This window comes from Hippopotamus amphibius, chromosome 3 (assembly GCF_030028045.1).
Source record: "Hippopotamus amphibius kiboko isolate mHipAmp2 chromosome 3, mHipAmp2.hap2, whole genome shotgun sequence".
NCBI classification, from domain to species: domain Eukaryota; kingdom Metazoa; phylum Chordata; class Mammalia; order Artiodactyla; family Hippopotamidae; genus Hippopotamus; species Hippopotamus amphibius.
Window position 1 is genome coordinate 110,077,331 of NC_080188.1, and position 12,660 is coordinate 110,089,990.

Here is a 12,660-nt window from a genome sequence, read left to right on the forward strand (position 1 = left end):
GGAGACTGTCATACAGAGTGAATTGATTCAGAAAGGGAAAAACAAATACTGTATATGAACACATATACGTGGACTATAGAAAAATGGTACAAATCAATCCGTTTTCCAAGGTGGAAATAGAGACACAGATGCAGAGAACAAACATATGAACACCAAGTGGGGAAAGAGGGGAGGGTTGGGGGGGAATAAATTGGGAGTTTGGGATACCAAATTGTACTCTCTAAATATATGCAGTTTATTGTATGTTAACTGTATCTCAACAACAACAACAAAAAAGCCTAGGAAACCCATATTATGCACAGCATTTGATCCTAGGAAGATGTCTCCATATTAAGTTTGGACTAAACAAGTTATGGTTTATAGCAGTTAATATTCATATTTGTTTCTTTTTGTGTGTGAAGTGTATTTACATTTTGTTTTCATTCTTATGCTTAGTGCTAATTATTAAAAGAAGTGTCTGATGGCAAAATATGTCTATCTGATGATAGAGAACTGGGTCTTACAAATTTCTTAATCTCTGTAAGACTCAAATTTTTCATCTGTCAAAATAGGTTAATGGCACTTACCAAATATATTTTGGAGAATGGCATGAAGCTTAAATGTTTTACTCTTGTATTTGAAAAGTGTTAAAACATAACAATTACTATATATGGAAAGTAACAATCTTTACTAAGCCTTGGAACTATTGAAAAACTTACCTCTTGTCTTTAGATGATCTTAGTGATATTTGAGGGAGTTCAGAACTAATTCCATCTTCAGATTGACCTCCTCCTAGGATAAGTAACTTTCAATATGAAAGATATAACACACTCAGAGGCTATTCAGATGATTCAATATCAATTCAATAGTAGATACATAAGTCTTTCTGTAAGTCTAAATCTTTCCTTCTAGCCTAAACCTTAAAAAAGGTTTTACAGGAAACCTGGGACTTGAAATTAGGATAAATTCATTTAGAACAGCATGGAGAAATGATCTTCTATGAATGGCCTGATCCAAAAGTCAGGAGGCAGAAAGTGTGATATAAACACACTCAAGTGGGTTTTTTCACTCTGGGCAAATCTTTCTCTGGAAATGGAAACAACAAAAAAAGACATTTTCAATTGTGTGCATGGATGTTTAACAAAGTTGCAATACAGGTTCAAGGACCTTGCCTTATAGCTGCTATTTTCTCTCCCAGGAACTCATTATCTTCTTTGATGGAAACTCTTCGTCTTGGAAGCAGGTATTGTGGAGAGACCTGCTTGAGAAACACTCATTCTCTCTCTTTTTTTTTTTTTCCATCATCACAAGCAGTTTACTGTCTGATGTGTCCTTCTGGGTCTTGTTTGTGTATTTACACAACTAAGCATCAATTTGTATGTAATTAAGATCACACAGTTATGCATCATGCTTCTTCACACATCATGAATATTTACCATTTCAAAGTCCCAAGGCGATGAGTATTTCCATAACCAGGAGTACACTACACCAACTCAATCTGGAAGGAAACAAATGTAATCCTGCCTTTCTTGGCAACAGAAATTTCAGAAAAGACAAAAATGGCAACAGGCCTCTAGATAAAGATATTGGCAGACTTATGATTAAAATACTGCATTCCCTTAAATGTTCAATTAAAAATGAGACATAAAGCAACAGAGTACACAAAGTATAATGCTTTTAAGAGAATTCATTATCCGATCTAAACTATTAAAGTATTAGCAAGGAGGTATGTTTCCACTGAATTACTTAACAATGTATTCCTATAGCACAGCCAAGAGATGCACACACATCCATGGTTATCATCAAAATATAAATATGAACACATCCTCATATATCCTTCCCTTTATACTTCTTTCTGCCCCTCTGCTGCCAACCTAATGAACAAGTCCTGATGTACATTTCTCAGAGATGGTTTAACAATTCCATGTCCAAGATGCCTTTTTTTTTAATCAATTATAACAAAGATATTTACAAATTGGCTAATTCCCTAGCTCTACTTTTTATCATACACTGTCACCTCAGGACATCTAAAAAGCCTAGATGTTGCAAAATAATGAAGCTTGTCCAAAATAAACATTGGTACTTTACAAAAATGCACATATAGACCTGTGGTTATAACCTAAAACTGTCTTCTAGATATGCAGATATTAGCCACAAGCCCTTCTCTTCACCCTTCCTCTTACCCCTCCTCCAGCATTTCAGCGACTAAGTATAAGACTGCATCTAGCTCCAAGAGGTAGATTAACATACACACTCCCAGAAGACAGAGCCCTTCCTAAAAACCAGCAGGGCATTTATTAAGGGATTATTTTCCTACATCTACTTTTAATATACTTTGGGCATTAGGATTTGCTTATTATTTAATACACAGCAATATCAATTAAAACACACAAACAGAACAATGGTTAGAAAATCTGAACTTGTCTGAATACTTACGGGCTCGGAACCCTTCTCTCTGCACTTCCTTACCTGTCCCCTCCCCCTCCCCTCTCCCCCCCACCACCCAGTGAACAGTCAGCTTACTCTCAAGTTTAACAATCCTACTCCCCAAATACAACCATTCCTATGAATTAATAGAAAAAAAATACTTAAAAGGTGTTACTTTAACTCTCTACTTTCAACATATGTTGTGCACTTTTACATATCTAGAAAAGGCTAGATGTTTCAAACAAGGATTTAAGTTTGTCCACTACATACAGTGTAGTAGCACTGAATAAACTGCACACAAAGGCTGTAATTATAATCTCAAAGCGTCTCCTAAACAGGGACACTACTCTGGCCTAGAACCCTTCCCCTTCTCATCTCTATCAACCCAGTGGACAAGTGTTAATAAACACCTGTAACGCTTAAGAGGGGATTTTAACAATTTCACTTCCTCCAGCTGTTTTCAGAAGTCTTTCCTATGAATTTCAACACAAAGTATACACGATGTATTTATATGTGATTTTTGTCATACATTGGCAACCTCTTTTATCATCTAGGAAGACTAGATGTTATAAATTTGGACATTTGTCCTTTATGTACACTATATACACAGCTAAGTAAAACAAAATGCAGAGACATATGGGACAATGGTTAATCTTGGTGTAAAGCCCTTTGCACTTTCTTTTTTCTCCCTGAACCAGCACAAATAAAATAATGTGTACTGCTCAGAGAGGTGGTTTGATCACTTTGATCATTCCATTTCTAAGACAGTATTTCATGTGAATTTTAACAAAAGGATATATCTACAAAATATGTTATTTCACTATCTCTACTTTTAACATACTTTGTGCACTTCTAAACATCTAGAAATGACTATATGTTTCAAATAAGGACTTAAGTTTGTCCACTATATACACAGCAGTGTTGAATAAACTACACACATGTAACAATGGCTACATCTGAAAGTGTCTTCTACATAAGAACATTCTAGTCTAGACCCTTCATTTCTCCTAATACCTCCTTTCCGCCATCTATCCAACGGTGGGCTAGTACAGGCACATGTGCCACTTAGATGTGATTTACAATTCCACTTCCAAAGGTCCTTTTCAGAAGACGGGCTTTCAATGAATTTTAACACAAAGTGTACAAAATGTGTTAGTTTACTAACTCTACTTCTGTCATACATTGGCAACCTCCTTAATATCTAGAGACTAGATATTATAAAATTGAGACCCATTTGTCCAGTATATACATAATATATACAGTAAAGTTAAACAAAATGCATGTAACATATAGATCAATGGCTAAGTTAAAATGTTCTAGTACACACTAGCAAAACAAATTTTGCAGTCTTCCCTCTCACCTCCCTCAACCCAATGAACAAGCACAGAGTATACTGTTCAGAGCAGAGGTTTAACAATTCCATTTCCAAAGACAGTATTCCCATCAGTTTTTAAAAGCTATTTACAAGAAGCACTATTCTACTACTTCTATTTTTAAATGCATTAAGCACTTCTAAACATCTAGAAAGACTAGATATTTCATATAAGAACTTACTTGTCCACTATGTACACAGCATTGTTAAATAAAATTGTACACGTGTAACAATGGTTATAATCTGAGGTATCTTCTAAATATGACCATTTTGGCCTGAACTATTCCCTCCCTCACTTCCCTCTTTCCACCACCAATACAGTGGACAAGTACAGGCATGTGTAATGCTCAGAGGTGGTTGAACAAATTCATATCCAAAAGTCATTTACAGAAGACAAGCTTTCCTATGAATTTCAACATAAAGTGTACAAAATGTGCTAATTTTACTACTTTGTCATATACTGGCAACCTCTTTAACATCTAGAGAGTAGATATTGCAAAATTAGGACTCATTTGTCCATTATATACACTATATACACAGCAAAACAAAATTCACATAACATACAAAGAATGGTTGTCTGAAAATGTCCAGGTATGAACACACTAGCATATTACCTTTTGCAATTCTTTCCCTCCCACCTCCTCCAAACCACTGAGCAAGTATAGACAATAGTATACTGCTCACAGAGGGGGCTTAGCATTTAACATTCCTAAAGACAGTACTTCCTATGAATTCTATCAAAAAGATATTTACAAAAGGATATTTTACTACCTCTACATTTATCATACGTCGGGCACTTCTAAACATCTAGACGGACTAGATGTTTCATATAAGGACTTCATTTGTCCACTATATAGAGAGCAGTCTTGAGTAAACTGCACACATGTAACAGTTATAATGGGAAAGTGTCTTCAAAATATCAGCATTCTAGCCTAAGACCAACCCCCTTCCTCCTCTCCCCACTCCACCAACCCAGAGGGCTATAATGCTCACATTTTCAGAAGACAATCTTTCCTAGAAATTTTAACACAAGACATACAAAATGTATTATTTACTAACTCTATTTCTTTCATACACTGGCAACCTCTTTAACATCTAGAAAGACTAGATGTTGTAAATTAGGACTCATTTGTCCTTTATATACACTATATACACAGCAAAATGAAACAAAACACAGCAATGTAAAAAAGACAATGGTTGATCCTGCCTCACTATAAACACACTGGCACAGAGCGCTCTGCATTTCCTTCTCCTCCCCCCCACCACCCTGAACCAGTGCACAAACACCATGCGGACCATTCAAAAGGGTGGTTTGGCAAATCCCCCGCCCCCCAAACAACATTTCATATGAATTTTAACAAAAATATATTTACAAAATATCTTTTTACTACCTCTACTTCTAACAAATATCAGGCACTTCAAAACATCTAGAAAGACTACATATTTCAAAAAAGTACTTATTGCCAACTATATATACAGTAGCGAGGACTAAAATGCACACACACAACAATGGTTATATTACGGAAATGTCTTCTAAGTACGACCAGTCTGGCAGAGAACCTTCTTTTCTTCATCAAGGTCTTCTATTCCATGTCCTCTAACCCACTGAACCAACGTGGACCTCTATGGCTCCTGATGTCGCTTCTAGAGGTGGTCAAACAACTCCATTTCGAAAAGTCATTTCCAGAAGACATTTCTATGTTTTTTGTTTTTTTTTTAATAAAAACAAATGGGCATTTACAAGACGTGTGATTTTCTAACTCTGCTTTATCATACGTTGGCAACCTCTTTACACCTAGAAGGCCTAGATGTAGCTAAAGTTTTCTTTTGAAAGGTTGGGGGGTAAGTTGAGAGCAGCTTTTTCATATTATATACACAGGCCTTCTATAAACGGCCAGTAACTCTTCCCAGAGGGTGGTGGGCACGTCCTATCGGCCACATGTGGTCCGTTCTTCTACCATTTCTAGCTTCCGACATCAAGGTCTCAGTGGAAAGGCAACCAACCGCCCGAGGACCCGCCAACGTTCCCCCGCTCGTCGGCCAGGGCTCCGCTCACCTTCCGGGCCCGTGAAGGCCTTTGTCCGTCGTATTCCGGACGAGGTGAGGTCTCGTCCAGCTGGGACAGAGGGGTCACCTCAGGTCCCGGATCCACGCAGGAGTCCACGTAGACCCGCCTTCCAGGGCCCTCGAGGCTCTAACGGTCCTCCGGGCGTTCGAGCGGCCGCCATTCTTCTCGCCCTGCCACGCCCCACGCCCAAAGGCGCCACGTCCTCGGTGGCCTAGCGGAGGCAGCGTTGGGTCAAGAGACGCGGCGGTCGGCGGTATACAGGACCAAGGGGCCGCCGCCATTAGGTCGTGGAGGTGGGGGTGGGGGAGAGTGTCGCTGCGGCTCCCAGGCTCGGGTCCTGCCAGTGGGCGCTGCGGCGAGGACTCTGGGGCTTGGCAAGACACAACCCGAGCCTGTCCCGGGGACCCCCAGTTCACCTGCCGACCGGAGGCCGGAGGGCCTGGAGGGCCCCGCGGTAGAAGGCCGCAAGCCGCTTCTCACCGGCTCTCTGCCGGAACTGGAGAAACGCTCATTCTTGAGTGGGGAATTGTATTCCCTGCCCTTGCAGCCTAAACATGTGAGTCCCCTTTCTCTGCCTGAACCTGGCTTTCTAAGAAAGCTGATGTCATGTGAATAACAAGGATGACATAATTCCAGCCTTGGGAACTGTGATGCAATTAATCTGTGCACTCATGTCAGAGAGAGAACTTCTTTCTTCTAATCAGTATTAAACAGTTTCCTGGAAACCTAGTACTGATTGCTTCAGAAGGAGAGCAGTAAGGGCATAAAAGTAAGGGCAGCCATTTAAAAGTACTTGGATCCAAAATTCTGTTTTTCACATTCATTAGAGGGTGATGAATATAAACAGAAACTCTGAAAAGTTTCCAATAAGTTATGTCTGGGACTCTTGTGATGGTCAGTATGGAATACTAGGTGACATTAAACATGACCAATATCTAAAGCACAAGAAAGCAGTTTTGATTTCAAACAAGTGAATTATTTGACATTCTCATCACTTGGTATTATTATCCTTTTAATCATTCTAGGAGGTACAAAGTGATAAATTATTGAGGTTTTAGTTTACTTTCCTGATGACTGCTGAAATTGAGAATTTTTTAAATGTTTTTGTAGGCAATTTCTACATGTTTTTTGGAAGCTTCTTTTGGAAAACTTTGCGCAAATTAAAATAGAAGTTATGGGTTTCTAATGACTAATTTGTAGGTGATTTATATATATCCTAGATATACTTATTTTGTCATATATACATTTTATATATAAAATAAATTTATACAAACAATTTTGCACATAAATTTATATGTAATATAAAATTTTATATGTACAAATATAGATATAGTTTTCTTTTACTCTGGATTCCCTTTTCATTTTTAAAACTGGTGATATCCAATGAGCAGAAGATTTAACATATTGACAGTATTCAAATTTTTAGTTCCATTATGGTTCTTATTTGTTGTATAATATTTAGTAAATATTAATCTACGTCCAGGCAAAATTTTTTTCTTACAGAATTTTTATAGGGTTAGCTTTAACATCTAAATGCCTAAATCATTTTGAGTTAATTTTGGTCTATAGTGCCAGGTAATGGTTAAGGTTCCTTTTTTTCACAAAAGGACATCCAATTGATGCAGCATAAATGTGTTCAAAAATACAATCTTTCTGCTTGAATTACCTTGATATCTTTGTAAGAAAATTCATACATTTAGTTCTATTTCTGAACTTTCTATTATGTTTCAATAATTTCTTATGTTTATCCATATGTCAATACCTTGGGGTTTTTTTGTTTGTTGTTTTTTTAATTTTTATTTTAGATTAGAATATAGTTCATAATGATGTGTCAGTAAAGCGTGTACACATGTAAAGCAAAGTGATTCAGTTATACCCATTATTGTATGCTTTCTTTTTCAGGTTCTTTTCCAATTTAAAGCATTACCGAATATTGAGTCAAGGCCCCGTGCTATAGAGTAGGTACTTATTGGTAATCTATTTTATCCCAAACTCCCAGTCTATCCTTCTCCACCACAACCTTTTCCCAAGGTAACCAAAAGTTCATTCTCCAAGTTTCTGAGTGCTCCTGTTTTGTAAATAAGTCCATTTGTATCATTGATATTAGATTCTGCATATGTGCAGTGTCATATATTTGCCTTCCTCTGTCTGACTTACTTCACTTAGCATGATAATCTCTAGGTCCATCCATGTTGCTGCAAATGGCATTATGTTGTTCTTTTTCATGGCTGAGTAATAGTCCATTGTATATATGTACCACTACTTCTTTATCCATTCATCTGTCAGTGGACATTAGGTTTCTTCCATGTCTTGGCTACTGTAAATAGTGCTTCAGTGAACACTGGGGTGCATATATCTTTTCTAATTATAGTTTTCTTGAGATATATGCCCAGGAGTGGGATTGCTAGATCATATGGTAGCTCTCTTTTTACATTTGTAAGGACCCTCCATACTATTCTCCACAGTTGTGGTGCCGATTTACAATCCCACCAACAGTGATGGAGGGTTCCATTTTCTCTACACCCTCTCCAGCATTTATTTTTTGTGGAATTTTTGATGATGGCCATTCTTACAGGAGTGAGGTGCTACCTCATTGTAGTTTTGATTTCAATTTCTCTGATAATTAGCAATGCTGAATATCTTTTCATGTGCCTTTTGGTGGTCAATTAATCTTTACAAAGGAGGCAAGAATATGCAATGGAGAAAAGACAGTTTCTTCAATTAGTGGTGCTGGGGAAACTGGAGAGCTATATGTAAAAGAATGATATTAGACCATTCTCTAACACCATACTCAACGAGCTATCACCTCAAACTGTCCAAACGGCTATCACCAAAAAAGAACACAAATGAAAAATGTTGGTTAGTATGTGGAGAAAAGAGACCCCTTGCATTCTGTTGTTGGGAATGTCAGTCGATGCAGCAACAGTGGAAAACAGTATGGAGTTTTCCAAAAAAAAAAAAAACTAAAACTCTCACATGACCCAACAATTTCACTCCTGGGTATATATCTGAAAAAAACAAAAATACTAATTTGAAAAGATACATGCTCCTTAGTGTTCATAGCAGCTTTATTTACAGTTGCCAAGATATCACTAACTTCAGTTTTGTTGTACATTATTCATAAGCAGAATTGTAGTTGACAAGAACAGCTGAGTTAAAGTTAATGAGATCTTGAAATTGCAGTGAACTTTACTGACTCCTATTTTGTTGCTTTCATAGTTTTCTGCATATTCTCATAAAGGACTAGATTCCGTTAGGCTTGAAAATCTTCAGTGATGAGAAATTTCCTAACTTTCAAAATCCTTCCAATCCTAATTTTTAAAAATCAATTTTATGATGAAAATAGTACATATTAAATTTTCATGTTTATTCAAACTTCTCCATGTATACTCTCATTTAACCCTCATAACAAGTCTGTAAGATAGGGATCATTTTCATTTCCAACATAACACACAAAAAATGAGGCCCAGGATTCCATCTATCTTTCCTGAAATTACAGAGCTATAAATGGTAGGACCAGGATTTAGATTCGCTGAGGCATAGTCCAGAACTCACACTCTTAACCATTACGTTCTACTACCCACCTTGAAGCTGGAATAAAAATAGTTCATGATCACATCATCAATTCCTAGTGTTTCCTGTGGTTGAGGACACGTTGCAGATGTTTGAATTAAGGGATAAATTGGATTAGAGGCATTTCTTACTGACATGGGAGACATATGTCTCTGGTTTGAAACCTTGCTTATGGTGATTCTTTGCTGAGCAATCTCAGGGCTGTGTTCACTTCTCTGAAATTCAGATTTGCTGTTTGTATATGTTAAAAAGACATACCCAAATTTGTACAATTTTTTGAGACACAAATATGATAACCAAAAAGCATGGGACACATTTCAGTCATTCTACTTCTTCCTGAGAGAAATGAAATGATACTTAGAATTCAAAAATCTCTCTTTTATGTGAATCACTTTGGAGGGCAGGTGATCAATCAAAATTATAGACTAGATTGATTTCATTTCCCAGAAATCATTTAAAAATTACAACATTTTACCCATTTTAATTTGACTAAAAGTACTTTTAAACCACCAGAAAACGTCTATGTTTTCTATCCCCGTATGACTTATTCTACTATCTTAAATTTATATTTTCACCTGCCTGTTAGCTTATTTTGTTTGCTTCTTTACCTCTTAATTTCATTCATTCATTCCTCTATTTGTGACCCCCTATACAGTGTCTGTATGTGTGTATGAATGTGCTGGTTTTATGGAGGAATAAATTTGATAATCTTTTGATGGAATCATGATATTTCCATTGTCTTTAATATATATGGCCCTCCTCAGGCATGACATGTAGACACTGAACTTTGTAATGCCCCAGAAATTAAAAATGAATGAGAACAAGGGAACTCATGCTATTTTACTGAATTTATTTCAAAATAAACATTGACAGGAGAACATGGTTAGAATTGGTAAGTTTGGTCCACTTAAGGAATGACAACCCTTGTCATTCATCTTGCCTGTAAACTAGAAACAAATAGCAACTCAATTTTTTATGTGATTCTATGTTATTCCCACAATAATCATACACTACCATATATGAAATCTGTAAAGATTCAGTCAAACTATGACTCAATACATCATCAAGCAAGGCCCTCAATTCATCTTTTGCTCTCTGAAGTAATTCTGACATGCCATAACTTTCTCATGGCATTTTTCACTTCTGCATTCCTCAGTGTGTAGATGAGTGGATTGAGGAAGGGTGTTCCAATAGTATAAAATACTGCCACCATCTTGTCTGTGGGGAAAGTGGCTGAGGGACGGGTATATAAAAATATACATGGATGCAAAAATAAGACAACCACAATGATGTGGGAAGTGCAAGTGGAGAGAGCTTTTTTCCTCCCTTCTGCACTGTGGTTCTGCAGTGAATGCAGGATAACAAAGTATGAGATCATCAAAATTAAAAAACTGATTGTGCAAAGGGCCCCACTATTAAACACCACCAACAGGTTCATCACATGAATATCCATGCAGGCAAGTTTCAACAAGGGCTGCATATCACAGCAATAGTGATCAATCAAATTGGATCCACAGAAGGGCATTCTCAAGGCCAGCATAATCTGAGCCATAGAGTGTATAAAAGAGCCTATCCAGGCAAGAACAATCAGGATGATGCAGACTTGCCGGCTCATGATGGTTGGGTAATGCAAAGGCTGGCAGATAGCCGCATAGCAATCAACGACCATGAGCACAAGGACAAAGATCTCCATGGAGCCAAAAAAATGCAGTGCAAAGATGTGAGTCATGCACTCATTGTAAGATATGCTTTTCTTTGCAGACAGGGCATCCACAATTACTCTGGGGGCCATGGAAGTTGGAAAGCAGATATCAACCAAGGACAAATAAAATAGGAAGAAGTACATGGGGCTCCCAAGTATCCGGCTGGACTTGATGGTCACAATAATGAGTGAATTCCCCACCACAATTCCCACATAGAAAATGAAGAACACTACAAACACCACTTTCTGCCTCTCAGGATCCTGTGTCAATCCTAACAGGATGTATTCAGTGACACTGTTATTTTGCTGCTTTGTTTCACTTGATGAGGGGAAAGCACTGGTTAGAAAAAATCTGCAAAGGAGAAAAGAAAAAATACTTATGATATGAATTCTAGGGTTGGAGGCCAAATAAATGTGAAGCTGACACTTTCCAATCGATAATTATTTATCTGCTGTGTACTACTTTTACCTGAATAAAATAGAATTTATAATAATCTATTTCCTCTGTCACAGTTGAAACTAATGGTACAAGAAATAGGAAAATAATAAAAAAGTAAATTTTCTTCAGATGTAATAAATACAAACACGAGATAGAACGTAAGGTAGAAAGAAAGAAACAATAAATATAAATTTTCAGCAATGAATGCACAGTCAGCTGGTCCAGGCCAGGGGCTTATTTTATCTGTTGCTTTGATTAAACTTACTTCTTTTTACTTGACTTCTCAAACCTTTCTAGTTATTTATAGTTTTAAATTCAGTTCCCATAATTAAAATATATAATCTTTAAATTATAACATGGTTTCCACTTATTCTTTATTTTGTAAGGCTTTCCATATGTTTTCTTAAGACAGAAAGCCTCACTGAATCTAAACTGAAGGAAAACTAGAACGAGAACATTTTCAATAAATCAGAACATTCTTTCAAGTGTCAGATTTAAGATTAAGCACCAGGAATTTGGAAAATGAGCTCAGGAAGCTCCAATTCATACCTGAAACTTTTCAGTAGCATTTTTGTGATATGTTGATATATATTGAATATCCTGTACTCTCACCTCAAGTAAGGGAAGATAGAAATAAAAAGACAATTATATTTTATTCATATCTAGCTATATACCAAATACTAGACAAATTGTTTTATGTGCCCTTATGTTATCCAAACAGTAGCATGGTCAATAACAAATTACAAGAAACAAACTAGTAAAGTGCATTTAAAACTTATATAGCTGGACAAAAGAATAATTTTCAAGTATGAATTGATTTCACTTTTTAACCTTAAAAACACAGTAAAATAAATAACAGACAAAAGAATCAATTTTAAAAGAGACTCTTCTCATTAAATATAAATACACCTAAGAAAAAATACTTAATTGTATTGACTAGTAAATCCATTGAAATTTAATGTCCACCTAGATAATTCAATTTAATAAAGTTTTCTTTGTGGTGCAAGTCTGTTGACATAGAGGACTGACAAGTTTTGAGTAATTGTCAATCCCATTTACTTTTGTAGGAATCTAAGTGGGCGCAATCTCTTAAGTCATAA

At 36.6% G+C, this 12,660-nt stretch overlaps 1 protein-coding gene across 1 annotated transcript; it reads right to left on the bottom strand.

The window, feature by feature from the left end:
* Positions 1–10,500: 10,500 nt before the first annotated feature.
* LOC130848630 (olfactory receptor 4C11-like) lies at positions 10,501–12,129 on the bottom strand. The gene is made up of 2 exons (XM_057727061.1): positions 12,110–12,129; positions 10,501–11,473 (listed from the first exon to the last, which is right to left on the bottom strand). Exons 1-2 carry the CDS (start codon positions 12,127–12,129, stop codon positions 10,501–10,503), a joined length of 993 nt encoding a protein of 330 aa, XP_057583044.1.
* Between the last annotated feature and the right edge of the window lie 531 nt (positions 12,130–12,660).